This window comes from Solanum verrucosum, unplaced genomic scaffold, assembly GCF_900185275.1.
Source record: "Solanum verrucosum unplaced genomic scaffold, falcon-dt-bn FXZP01000277.1, whole genome shotgun sequence".
Taxonomy (NCBI): domain Eukaryota; kingdom Viridiplantae; phylum Streptophyta; class Magnoliopsida; order Solanales; family Solanaceae; genus Solanum; species Solanum verrucosum.
Genome location: NW_026019945.1, coordinates 1,765,642 through 1,778,324, shown reverse-complemented (window position 1 = coordinate 1,778,324; position 12,683 = coordinate 1,765,642). Strand labels below are relative to the sequence as shown.

Genomic DNA, 12,683 nt, shown 5'->3' with positions numbered 1-12,683 from the left:
AAGTTTCATCTTTCTTGCTCTCGCTTCTGTATTCCATTTTTCAAACTGCTTGGAGATGCTTTATTTTAAGTTGGGGTCTACTATAAATAGTCTCTCTGTCTACACTACCCTCCTCATACCCCACTTATCGAATTACACTGGGTATATGTTAGAAAATTTCATCTTTCCTACTCTTATTTCTGAATTCCATTTTACAAACGGCTTGGAAATGCTTTATTTAAGCCGAGGGTCGACTGGAAATAGCCTCTCTATCTCTACGAGGTAAAATTAAGGTCTGCATACACTCTACCCTCCTTGGACCCCACTTGTGGGATTACACTGGGTATCCTACACTGGGTATGCTGTTGGAAAATTTCATCCTTTACATCCAACTTTTAGCCTTCAAGTTTCAGAAAAGAAAAGTTGTATAACTTTAAGCTTCATCAAAAAAAAAAAAAAAGAAGTTGTATGTATAACTTTGAGCTGTAATTAGCTAAATCTAGAGAAAAGAAGAATTGTGCTTATGCATGTTGAAGTTCCAATTTCTCATATCTAATTTTTAGCCCTTTAACTTTCAAATATAAAGTTTCAATAATTGTGGCTGGATTGTGAGGCCGTAAAGTGTACATCTTTTGACATGAATACAACATAATATAGGGAGTATTCCCCTTAGGAGATCGCAAATTTGATGCCAAATCCAGTCTAGTTTTAGTGTCCTTTTAACAGAAATATATCATAATATGGAGTCTTGAGGTTTACAAAACTCGCTTCCTGTTGAATAAGCATGTATGATTGTATGATTGAATTTATTGAATCATAGAGGTTTCGTGGGAACTATTTGGATGGGAAGTCCTTGAGTTGGTACCGGCATTGGGTCCCTGCTGAAGAAATCATCTGTACAGCATAGCTTCCATGTGAAATGTGTTACTAGGTAATGGATTGTGACCAAGGTTTCAATCTTCGCAAACTCGTATCCAGGACATATGCGGGCTCCCCCTCCGAATGGAACAAAGTTGTAAGGAGGCAAAGATGCTGAATTCTCAAAACGTGCTGGATCAAATTTCTCTGGTTCTTGGAAAATGCTGCTATCCATGTGTGTTTTAGCCATTACCCAGAATATCTATGTGCAGCCATTAAGCAGTGGTTAAATTTGGGTTATGCCAATAAGAAATATACTGAGTACTACCGAATTAACAGATTGAAGAATGGAAGATCAAAGATGGGGATTTTGATCTTACTTGCCATCCTTTCGGAATGAGGTAGCCACCGTACTCAATGTCTTTTACAGTCTGCCTGAAGTTTCCGAAAATGGGTGGGAACATTCTCATTGTTTCCATTGCCACTCTCCAGGTGTATTTCATCTTGCCAAGGTCTTCCCAAGTTAGGGACTCTCCAGGTGACTTGATCTGTGCTATCTCTTCTTGTTCTGCATTCCCACAAGCTTATTTAGAAGAAACCCAAAAGATAGTGTGACTGGAGTTTGAATGAAATTCAGAAGAGTTCTTACCTTTAAGGACAGCTGCATAGATGTTTGGATTCTTTGCTAAAAGTCTTACGATGAAAGTTATCAAGACGGATGAAGTGTCATATCCAGCAACCATTATGAGCATGACATTGTGAATGATCTCAGTTTCAGATATGAGTTCTTGGTTGTTCTCTCCACGGATGCTGAGCAAACAGGTGATGAGATCCTGGTGGGATGAAGCTAAGTTGTTGTCAAACTCATGGCGTTTCTCAGAAATAAGTTGTTTCAGCATTTTCTGGATATCTTTGCTTGCCTTGAGGCTTCGATTGAAACGCGTAAAAGGCAAGTTTATAGGGATTGACCACACCCCTTCTATCATATGCTGGAAATAATGAACCATTTGGTCTCTTTGAGATCCACGCTCAAGCCCGAAAAGGAGAGAGCAAATAATGTTGAAGGTGAGTGTCTTCATCAAAGGTAATGCCTATCATTAACACAAAAGTTAGCTGTAAATGTCTTAGGTTACATGCAAGAATAGTAGGGGGGATGACATACCTTAATTATTTGCTTGTCTTTCCAGTAAGTCTCGAGGTGGATTCTGACTTCTTCTTCCATCTTTCCAACATAACGCTTAAGACAATCTGGCTTCAAGAATGATACCAGGGCATCTCTAACCCGTTTATGATCTTCACCATTGAGTTCCAAAAGGCAACGATTTCCCAGAATCATCTTGACTGATTGTGGCTGCTGATTAGTGAGAACAGAGTAATCACTGGTAAATACAAACTTGTTAGCAGCCTGTCCATAAATGAATACAGTGGGCTTGCCAAAGAGGCTTAGCTTTGAGATAGGACCATATCTTTGTACTCTTTCTTCAAGCCATTTCTCTGCCGTGTTGGCTTTCATTGCCCTTAGCATTCCAAGACTTTGACCGATGATTGGAATTCCAAGGGATCCTGGTGGAACCCTCTTCAATGATCTCCTCCTCCGAACAAGGAGGAGGAATACCGGGAGTAGAAATAGGAAAATAGTTGCTATAATGTTCATGATTGAAGGTACAAAGGTAGTGAGCTTAGGAAGTAGAAGTAATTTATATAATCTTCTTGTGCTGTTAACTTTGTTTGTTTCTGGAAAAGCATCTCAGTTCCATTATGGTATCCTGTAACAATAATATGCCACATCTAGATATACCAAACTATACTTTCCAGTAATTGTGGTATATGCCATATCTAGATATACCAAACTATACTTTCCAATAATTGTGGTATATGCCACATCTAGATATACCAAACTATACTTTCCAGTGATTGTGGTATATAACTCTATCAACATGTCCAAAAAGAACAGTGTTGGTTAACAGGACTCTTATGCTTTGTTTTTTCTTAAAAACAAGTAGTGCAGACTGCAGAGTCCAAATCAATCATGTGATGATCTTTACATCTGACAATTTATTTGACAGATTGATACAGCATAAGGTACTTTGTCCGGTACTTATGCTGGTGGAAGGTAGTAGATATTCAAACATTATCTTTTCTTTTTTTTTTGGAAAAAAATGATTATCCAATAGTTGTTTTGTTAGATTGATACACCATGAAAGCAAAGTCAAGTAAATCACAAAACTAAAATTCAAACTCATGAAAGCAATCCCATTGTATTCAATGAAATTAATAAACAAGTACATTTTCAGCCGGCTGTATACAACAATTCATAAGAATTCGCATCTACTCAATACAATACATACAGTATGGAATTTGAATCCCAAATAAACAATCAATTGGTACTACTCAGTCTTAGGTGACTGTAGCAATTTTGTACAGGTTATCCAGTCTTGAATGCACTTCAGAAAAGAGAGAGAATAAATATACCATCAACCTCACATAACAGATACAAAGACTTTTTGTTAGTTGAGGTGCACAAGCTGACTCGAAAATCATGGTTATAAAACGACAAACAGATACAAAGACTTTGATAGTCGAGATGTCCATAAATTGGTTGTGATATTACGATTATAAAAAAACAAACAGATACAAAGACTTTTCATTAGTTGATGTGTGCAAGCTGGCTTAAATACCACGGTTATTAAAAAAGATAAACAAATACAAAGACTTTTGATAGTTGAAAGACAAAGAAAAACATTAAGTTGAGTGATATAATACCCTTCAACTTAATATTACTCCAGATACTTTAACGTCTAGGTACAACCACACAAACCCCGCTTACGACTTAGCCAAGCTTGACTTCTTCATTCTTGCATAATATTCCCTTAGGAGCCTTAAGGTTTACTAAGTCTGCTTCCTCTTGGAGAAGAATGTAGGATTGGATTTGTTGAACTAGAGAGGTTTCCTGGGAATTATTTGAATGGGAAGCCCTTGAGTTGGTACTGGCGTTGGGTCCCTGCTGAAGAAATCGTCTGTACAGCATAGCTTCCATGTGAAATGTGTTACGAGGTAATGGATTGTGACCAAAGTTTCAATCTTTGCAAACTTGTATCCAGGACATATACGGGCTCCCCCTCCAAATGGAACAAAGTTGTAAGGAGGCAAAGATGCTGTGTTCTCAAAGCGTGCTGGATCAAATTTCTCTGGTTCTTGGAAAATGCTGCTATTCATGTGTGTTTTAGCCGTTACCAAGAATATCTATGTGCAGCCATTAAGCAGTGGTTAAATTTGGATTACGCCAATCAGAAAAGCCGGAGTACTACCAAAATTAACAGGTTGAAGACTGGAAAAATCAAAGATGGGAATTTTTATCTTACTTGCCATCCTTTTGGAATGAGGTAGCCTCCATACTCAATGTCTTTTACAGTCTGCCTGAAGCCTCCGAAAATGGGAGGGAACATTCTCATTGTCTCCATGGCCACTCTCCAGGTGTATTTCATATTGCCAAGGTCTTCCCAAGTTAGTGACTCTCCTGGTGACTTGCTCTGTGCAATCTCTTCCTGTTCTGCATTCCCACAACTTATTCAGAAGAAACCTGAAAGATAGAGTAACTCGAGTCTGAATGAAATTCAGAGGGGTTCTTACCTTTAAGGACAGCTGCATGAATGTTTGGATTCTTTGCTAAAAGTCTAACCATGAAAGTTATCAAGACGGATGAAGTGGCATATCCAGCTACCATGATGAGCATGACATTGTGAATGATTTCATTTTCAGACATGAGTTCTTGTTTGTTCTCTCCACGGATGCTGAGCAAGCAGGTGATGAGGTCCTGGTGGGATGAAGCTAAGTTGTTGTCAAACTCATGTCGTTTCTCTGAAATAAGTTGTTTCAACATTTTCTGGACATCTTTGCTTGCCTTGATGCTGCGATTGAAGCGCGTAAAAGGCAAGTTTATAGGGATTGACCACATTCCTTCTATCATCTGCTGGAAATAACGAACCACTTGGTCTCTTCGAGCTCCACGTTCAAGCCCAAAAAGGAGAGAACAAATAATGTCAAAGGTGAGTGTCTTCATCAAAGGTAAAACCTATTATCATCAACATTATACTGAGGTTAGTTGTAAATTTCTAAATTGTATGCAAGATTACTTTTGTGGGGGTCCTTGACATACCTTCATTATTTGCTCGTCTTTCCAGTAAGTCTCAAGGTGGATTCTGACTTCTTCGTCCATCTTTCTAACATAACGCTTCAGACTATCTGGCTTCAAGAACGATACCAGGGCATCTCTAACCCGTTTATGATCTTCATCATTCATTTCCAAAAGGCAACGATCACCCAGAATCATCTTGAGTGATTGTGGCTGCTTACTAGTGAGGACAGAGCCATCACTGGTAAATAAAAACTTGTTAGCAGCCTGCCCATAAATAAACACAGTTGGTTTGCCAAAAAGGCTTAGCTTTGATATAGGACCATATTTTTGTACTCTTTCATCAAGCCATTTCTCTGCTGTGTTGGCTTTCATTGCCCTTAGCAACCCAAGACTTTGACCGATGACTGGAAATCCAAGGGATCCTGGTGGAACCCTCTTCGACGATCTTATCCTCCGAGCAAGAAGGAAGAATACCTGGAGCAGAAATAGGAAAATAGCTACGATAGTGTTCATGATTGACGTACTGAGGTACAAACTGGAAAGTGTCTTAGCTCAGTTATGGTATCCTGAAACAAGAACAAGCTCCATCTTGACATACCAGAACATACTTTCCTATATGATTGTGGATTGTAGTATCTAACTCGATCGATATGTCCAAAAAAAAAAGTACTGATAAACAGGATTGTTGTGCTTTGTTTTGTATGGAAAACAAGCTGTGCAAAGTCCAAATCAATAATGTGAGGGAAGTACTGATGATGTTTACTAAGTTTTGTGGTTTGAAGTATCTGCTTGTTTTCATTGACTACTCTTCTTAATACAAGTCATAATTCCAAGTTCAACATGCCTTCAAAACCATATTCTTGGGAGAAATTTCACTTCCTCGCACAAGACTTCAAATTTATTTTAACTTAAATTTTTTAAAAATTTCAAGTTTCAACTTTAAAATCTATGACCAAACGAGTTCTTTGTTCCACCTCAACCTGAAACCTATGGAATTTCCTATTTCTTCACATTTTTTCAAACCAAACAGAGAAAACATGAATCAAACTCAATCTCCAGCTGACAATAATAAGTGAAGTGAAAAGACAAAGAAGGGGAACAACCACAACATATGGGAACAATAAATAGAGCTCATAGGTTTCAGATTCAAATTCCAGCAGAAACAAAATATTAGGTGATTTTTTTTTTCATTTGTTCGTAGACAGAGTTACCTGATATCTATTGTTATTGTTATTGCTACTCTTAATAAACAAAATTACTTGATATTTGTTGTTGTTGTTGGGAGGTGCAGATATCCTGAGAGTTATCTGGTACTTTCTGGGAAAAAATCAAATGTTCACCAAAACTTAATTTACAGTTAAACATACTGAGAAACATCGAAAGAAAAGACAAAGAAAATGCAGTCCTGCTTATTTTTTTTCCTATAATAAAGTTTGAAGTGCCACAAGACACGTGGATAACAGTGACACTGTCAAATATAAATCCAAATGACACGTAGAAAATCCAAATACCGCCAACACTTTTTAGATAATACTGCTTGAAATCCATGTACAGTTCCAAAATCCGAGACGTATTGGGTTCGAGTTTTGAATATGGTAATCAATATCGAGAGTTATGAATTTGGCAAAAATCAGTAATAAAGCTTACTGGAGCAAAGTTATCGAATGTTGATTCAGTAATTGATTTGTTCGTCAGAAACAGTCTTTCTATCTTTTCGGGGAGTAAGGCTGTGTATAGGAATTACACGAGTTATGAATTTGGCAAAATCAGTAATAAAGTTTACTGGAGCAAAGTTACCGAATGACGATTCAGTAATTGATTTGTCCGTCAAAAACAGTCTTTCTACCTTCGAGGAGTAAGGCTGTGTAAAGGAATTATACTGGTATGTTATTTTTGTTTTCAGTTTTTGAACATCCGATTAAACAAAATGATGAAAGCTGTGATGAAATATTTGTTGCCTTTGAAGTAATACTGGTGATTGGAGAATAATATAAGCAAGAAAAAACGTGTCAAATATAAGCGCTTTCAACTTTAATGGCTCTTTTTGCAAGGCAAACCTATATTAGTTGAATTTCAATGCAGATATCGAACATTGAATTTGTGAAAAACCCAAATAAAAAAAAAGCACCAAATGCTTGATGAAAAGTTGTAAATGGTTACTAGTGAAAAGCAAACATCAAAAATAAGAGTTGATCCATTGAGTTCTATAAAATTTAGTATAAAATAAGAGTACATTTTCAGCTTGATACATACAGTATGAAATTGGAACCCCAAAATAAATCATCACATGGTACTATTCAGTCTTAGGTGGAAAATGATTTCCTCTTGTGGCAATTTTGTACAGGTAAAACCCAGTCATGAGTGCACTGCAGAAAAGAGAGAACAAAATAAATATAACATCAGCCTCATATAAAAGATACAAAAACACTTTGATAGTCGAGCCGCGCAAACTGGTCCAGACATCACAGTTACAAGAAAAACATATACAAAGACTATTTGATAGTCGAGATGCCCGCAAGCTAGCCCTGATATTATGAATATCAAAAAAAAAAAAGATACAAGACTTCTCGATAGTCAAGGTGTGCAAGCTGACTCGAGTACTACGGTTATAACTTTCAGTCTGCATTATTCACCAAAAGAATAAAAAGGGACACATTGTCTTGTGCATGTTACCTTAAAGCCTATGTTGCTTGGACTTTAAAAAAATGTTGGTAGGCATGTGTTGGATCCTCGGAAAGTAGTGCATTTTCTGAAGATCTGACACAGGTCTTGGCAGCATTTTGGAGAGTCCAAGCAACATAGCTTAAAGTCATAGTAACAGCAAGATATGTTGACACAGCTATAGAGGTATAAGATAACTAGCATAGGAGCATGTATTCTCCATTAATACATGAAGCAAACAACAAGACTGATGGCAATTCTGTTCTTATATTATAGCAAGAGTTCGAAAACAGTAGTTAAGATGAGCAAAATCTTCCTCCTTTCAACAAAATCATCTTCTCCCATATTGCATGGGATGAACTTTTGAAACAGTTTCTCACTACTATCCGCTTTATCCTATATATGTGATATGCCTCAATTCCTCACAAGGTAGTGGTAAGATCTGTGTATACTCTAACCTCTCGGACCTCACTTGTGGGATCACACTGTGTATGTGGTTGTGATATGCCATGATAAAATTTGTCATACCTCACAAACTTAGTGTACTTAAAAAGATCAGACAAAATACAGCAACCAAGAAGCAAGTTGACTATAAAACCAGTATGGCATGCTTTTCATTTGCAGTTACCTGATACCAGCAACAACACCAGCCGGCATTATTTTTGAAGTTTGCATGTACCGCTGCCCCATAACCCATGTTAGCGTAGCTGCACAAGCTGTTTGGAATCGAATAAAGTGAGTGGAGATGCCCACGCGTTTATAACAAACAAAGCAAATTCATTGACAGAAGCAAAAAAGATGAAATTTTGATTTTTCTTTCTGAATCAGAAGGAAATCATGGTGCCATCAGACATAACAAAAGTTAACATATTCTCTCCGCGTCTGCATTTCTATTTCATCAAACTTTGAAGAAGAAGAAGCAGATAAGCACCACACCAAGTAGGAAAACTACAGAGTTCTGATCATAAGGAAAAAGCTAGATTCAAGGTCAAAATAGCTTATTATAGTCTTAAAGGTACTCCCTGAAAAGTTTCAAACTTGATGAATTGACTGTTATCTGTGAGTTAATGTTCACTTAGGAAGTTGTATTTCTGAACATTAAGATTGCAGTTGACACAACCAACTGGTAGAGTCCAAGATTATCAGAGAATTCATTCAAGGGATGGTGCTTTGCACAATACTTCCGATCATTGTTAAAGGAGATGCTGAGAGGAAACGTGCATAATCATATATCTTTCGATCTTGTTTAGTTCATCATATAACATGATATTTTTGAAGTTTTCTTTTGTTAATAGTTACTCCTCTAAATTTCAACCAATATAGATGATCTGCACCAACCTCTAACTAAACATCTGTGAAACACACAAGCAGATACTTGAAAGGTCAATGAACCCTAAGGAAACCTAATGGCCATTAGATGCTAAAGTATAGTACCTTCCAATGATAGTATCCAGATAAGAACAAACAGTTCACATTAAGTTTTAGGTAGACACACACACAAGAACAAAGACACCAGGGTTGCATCTCATTTATGCTCAGGAGAGGCAGTCAATTTCTAAGGACAAATATCCAAGAAGATTTCATTCTTTAAGAGGAGAAATACTAAACTAGACCTAGTCTTCAGATCTGACGATCAATAACAACAGCAACAACAACAACAACATAGCTAGTGTAATCACACAAGTGAGGTTTGGGGAGGCTAGAGTGTACGCACACTTTATTCCTACCTTGTTTCAAGAACAACAAGCTTAAATGAGAGGCTATACACAATCAAGAACTGTGATTCAATACTATATCAGCACAATAAAACAGAAAAGACCCAAGCTTGGCCAATATGAAATGCAGTTTTTTTCTAAGGAAATGAAAAGGGTAATACCAGTTTCAAGAATTAAGGCAAAGTATGAGTTTTTTCGTTTGTGAAATGCTTGCAGGCTCAAGTAACCAGCTAAGATCAAAGCAAATCCAGTACCAACACCTCCAGCAAGTGAAGCTATGCTTCCTTTACTGGCATATCCCATGGCACCACCACACACCAGAATTAACCCATAAGGGATAGTAAAGCAGAAATCATGCATCTTTTACCAAGATTTGATTTTTTTTGCAAATTCTTAGTCAAGATTTCAGAGATCAAAAAGTTTCAAACTTTGGAATTGGTCGTGACTCGTGGGTTCAATGGCATATATAAAATTGGTTCCATTTGGTCTAAAATGACCTCAAGATTTGTTCTTGAATGTACTGAGAAGATGAAGTAGGCGAGGGTAATATAGTCAATGCGCCACTATGACCCCGCAGGGTGCTTATGTGCACCACGCTCCTGCTTTTTCTTTCATCGTCTTCTTTTTCTTCTGCAACTTCCCGGGTCGGGTCACTCCTGCTTCATTTCCTTTTCGTTCAGACCCGGATTTTTCCTCCATGCTAATGTATTTCAAGAATCGGGTCGTTTCATTCTCTGGAGGTAACCATTTCTTTGCCAGACAGAACCCTCACCCTCTACCTGTTCAAGTTCAAAACTTGCCTCAAACCCTAGAAATGGTGAATGAATCGGGTCATTCAAAGAGACCCATGTGCCCATCATGCTCTAAACCCACCCGTTTGTGTCTCTGCACACGATTGAAGACCCCATGTCTTGAAAACTCTGTGGCTGTCACAATCCTTCAACACAGTCTAGAGAAAAATCACCTTCTAAATTCCACAAGAATTGCTTCTATTGGCCTGCAAAATCTGAGTGTAATTTCAGTCTCTGATGTTAATTATGAAGCTGAATTTGTCATTCGCTTGCTCAACTCAAATCTTGAAATGGGTTCTCGAAATTTGGATGAAAATTGTAGCAGAAACAATAAAGACTCAAACTTTGATAGTAATGCTGCTGTTTCTTTTACTATAGAGAAGTATGGTGCAATTAGTCCCTCTCAGAATCAACATTTGAATAAGCCGTGGGAACAGTCTCTTGCAGAAATGCAGGGTAAGACTGAGCATAGCGGGAGCTTTAGAGAAGCTATTGATGATATACGAAAAGGGTTCATTGTAAAAAAGTTGCAGAGAAAGTTATTGGATGGGAGCAGTGAATTTCAAGGATTGAAGGAGTTCGAAGTTTCAGTTCCTTCAGGATCAGTGCTGTTATTTCCAAGTGAAAATTCAATAGGCACTGAGGAGATAGATTTTGAAGTGAAAAATCTGATTGTACTTGATGGGACATGGGCAAAAGCAAAAAGAATGTATAATGAGAATCCTTGGTTGAAGATGTTGCCACATTTGAGGTTGGATGTAGAGAAGCTAAGTTTGTATAGCGAAGTGAGGCGTCAACCTAGAGCTGGATATTTGTCTACCATTGAGAGTATTGTATATGCTTTGAAAGCTGTTGGAGAAAAAGATTGTGAAGGATTAGATCATTTGTTGGATGTGTTTGAGTCTATGGTTGTAGATCAGAGGAGATGCAAAGATGAGGGAATGAGGCAAAGATTCTCCAATTGTGACTAAAATTTGAATGACCAATGGTGTTCTTAAGTTCACTTAGCTTTGTTTGAATCACTAGATGATAATGAGATTATCCAAGTCTCTTTTTAGATGAATATGCTAGTACTTCTTTTTGTATGTTTGGAACTGCTTTGGATTTGTTTTTCCTTGAGCCGAGGGTCTATCGGAAACTACATATCTATGTCTGAGGTAGGGATAAGGTCTGTTTACGCTCTACCCTCCTCATTCATCACTTTGTAGGACTATATGTCGGTAGTAGCTTGGGCGTAGCATGATTAGTTTCATAGGTACCTGCTACCAGTATTTGGTATTAGGATTGTTAAATTTGAGTTGTATTTTGTATCAGTTTATTCTATGAATCTTGTTGCTTTTGAAGGAGCTAATAGTCTCAACTGTCTTAAAGAAAAACTCTTTATTAGTGTGGTTGTAATTTAGAGAACAAGCATTGCAAGAAAAGGACAAACACGTTTAAAAATGGGAAATCCATAAGCATGTGCAAGAACTCTTCAAATTAAAAGATGTTACCACAAAGGAAAAAGAGAATATGGTTTCAAACATCCCCTTATGCAAAATCTCTTATCATAACACATTTCCCTTAAGAAGATATTAGAAGTTCAGGCCTAGTGTAACCCTCTTGGCAACGCGTTTTAAAGGCTATGCAGCCCTAGATTATTCAGAGCAGATACATTACTAGTGTGCTGGATTATGTATGCAATATCAGAGTCAAACTTTGCATGCAAACATTGGGTGATGTTTAGACAAACCTCAAGTATTCATTCATGTACAGACAAACTTCACATATTTGAGATGATAATAGGGCATATCTCGGCGTCATCAGGATGTATGTAAACTCTAGAGATGTTGATATATAAAGAAGTAAGTTTAAGATTCTAGTAACGCGTTTAAAGTCATGTTGGCCTAAGCCCAAAATTTTGTGCAACCTTTGATGATGATAGATAAGCCTCAGTGTTCATTGAATTAAGGTAAATTACACATCCTTGAGATGATGATGATGGTGGTGGGGCTAAATATAATGTCTAGGGTGTGTATTATGAACATCATAGACCAATCTTACATTACCAATACCATAACATAAAAAAGGACAAGTATACAAGAAAGCAAGCCTTAAACTTTAGTGATGCATTCTAAACTTCTGCCAAAGAAATATTTTTAACAATTTGTTCGAAGCGAAAGGGGAATCTTGGAGTAATAGTTAAGTTTCTATAGGTCATGGGTTCGAATCGTGAAAGCAGTCATTAATGCTTGCATTAAGATAGGTTGTTTAAATCATACTCCTCCTGTCTCTAATTACTTGTCCACTTTTCTTTTTATAGTTGTCTCTAATTACTTGTCCATTTTGACAAATCAAGAAAGGACAAATTTTTTTTACCTATTATACCCTCAATTAAATGACTAATTACTTTGAAAAATGCAGAACTTTTCATCCACTTCATAATTAATAGGGGTAAAATGGTAAACTCACTATGTCATTAATTGATTTCTTAATAGGTGTGTCAATTCAAAAGTGGACAAATAATTAGGGACAAAGGGAGTATCATTTAGGTGTGGTCTTTCC

At 37.2% G+C, this 12,683-nt stretch overlaps 4 protein-coding genes across 4 annotated transcripts; 1 reads left to right on the top strand and 3 right to left on the bottom strand.

Annotated features, from left to right (window-relative positions):
- Positions 1 to 758: 758 nt before the first annotated feature.
- Positions 759 to 2,524, bottom strand: LOC125807662 (cytochrome P450 716B1-like). The gene is made up of 4 exons (XM_049487400.1): positions 2,000 to 2,524; positions 1,487 to 1,928; positions 1,218 to 1,405; positions 759 to 1,099 (listed from the first exon to the last, which is right to left on the bottom strand). The coding sequence occupies exons 1-4, from the start codon at positions 2,489 to 2,491 to the stop codon at positions 794 to 796; spliced, it is 1,428 nt and encodes a 475-aa protein (XP_049343357.1). The 5' UTR covers positions 2,492 to 2,524; the 3' UTR covers positions 759 to 793.
- Positions 2,525 to 3,774: 1,250 nt separating this feature from the next.
- Positions 3,775 to 5,485, bottom strand: LOC125807683 (cytochrome P450 716B1-like). The gene is made up of 4 exons (XM_049487420.1): positions 4,994 to 5,485; positions 4,468 to 4,909; positions 4,200 to 4,387; positions 3,775 to 4,080 (listed from the first exon to the last, which is right to left on the bottom strand). Exons 1-4 carry the CDS (start codon positions 5,483 to 5,485, stop codon positions 3,775 to 3,777), a joined length of 1,428 nt encoding a protein of 475 aa, XP_049343377.1.
- Positions 5,486 to 7,150: 1,665 nt separating this feature from the next.
- Positions 7,151 to 9,885, bottom strand: LOC125839875 (protein FATTY ACID EXPORT 5-like). The gene is made up of 3 exons (XM_049518860.1): positions 9,510 to 9,885; positions 8,262 to 8,349; positions 7,151 to 7,338 (listed from the first exon to the last, which is right to left on the bottom strand). Exons 1-3 carry the CDS (start codon positions 9,706 to 9,708, stop codon positions 7,266 to 7,268), a joined length of 360 nt encoding a protein of 119 aa, XP_049374817.1. The 5' UTR covers positions 9,709 to 9,885; the 3' UTR covers positions 7,151 to 7,265.
- A 112-nt stretch (positions 9,886 to 9,997) lies between these two features.
- LOC125839805 (uncharacterized) lies at positions 9,998 to 11,162 on the top strand. The gene has a single exon (XM_049518811.1). The coding sequence runs from the start codon at positions 10,046 to 10,048 to the stop codon at positions 11,108 to 11,110; it is 1,065 nt and encodes a 354-aa protein (XP_049374768.1). The 5' UTR covers positions 9,998 to 10,045; the 3' UTR covers positions 11,111 to 11,162.
- Positions 11,163 to 12,683: the final 1,521 nt, after the last annotated feature.

What these genes read in the sequence shown, in the direction of transcription:
- LOC125807683 (XM_049487420.1), bottom strand. Translation starts at nt 5,485, where the DNA reads ATGAACACTATCGTAGCTATTTTCCTATTTCTGCTCCAGGTATTCTTC. An exon ending in AAGACGAGCAAATAATGAAG is followed by an intron (nt 4,910 to 4,993) that starts GTATGTCAAGGA and finishes TGATGATAATAG; the next exon opens with GTTTTACCTTTGATGAAGAC. An exon ending in TCATTCCAAAAGGATGGCAA is followed by an intron (nt 4,081 to 4,199) that starts GTAAGATAAAAA and finishes GGCTGCACATAG; the next exon opens with ATATTCTTGGTAACGGCTAA.
- LOC125807662 (XM_049487400.1), bottom strand. Translation starts at nt 2,491, where the DNA reads ATGAACATTATAGCAACTATTTTCCTATTTCTACTCCCGGTATTCCTC. An exon ending in AAGACAAGCAAATAATTAAG is followed by an intron (nt 1,929 to 1,999) that starts GTATGTCATCCC and finishes TGTTAATGATAG; the next exon opens with GCATTACCTTTGATGAAGAC. An exon ending in CTATGCAGCTGTCCTTAAAG is followed by an intron (nt 1,406 to 1,486) that starts GTAAGAACTCTT and finishes GTGGGAATGCAG; the next exon opens with AACAAGAAGAGATAGCACAG.
- LOC125839875 (XM_049518860.1), bottom strand. Translation starts at nt 9,708, where the DNA reads ATGCATGATTTCTGCTTTACTATCCCTTATGGGTTAATTCTGGTGTGT. An exon ending in TGCCTTAATTCTTGAAACTG is followed by an intron (nt 8,350 to 9,509) that starts GTATTACCCTTT and finishes GATTCCAAACAG; the next exon opens with CTTGTGCAGCTACGCTAACA. An exon ending in GGTGTTGTTGCTGGTATCAG is followed by an intron (nt 7,339 to 8,261) that starts GTAACTGCAAAT and finishes TCTTTTCTGCAG; the next exon opens with TGCACTCATGACTGGGTTTT.
- LOC125839805 (XM_049518811.1), top strand. Translation starts at nt 10,046, where the DNA reads ATGCTAATGTATTTCAAGAATCGGGTCGTTTCATTCTCTGGAGGTAAC.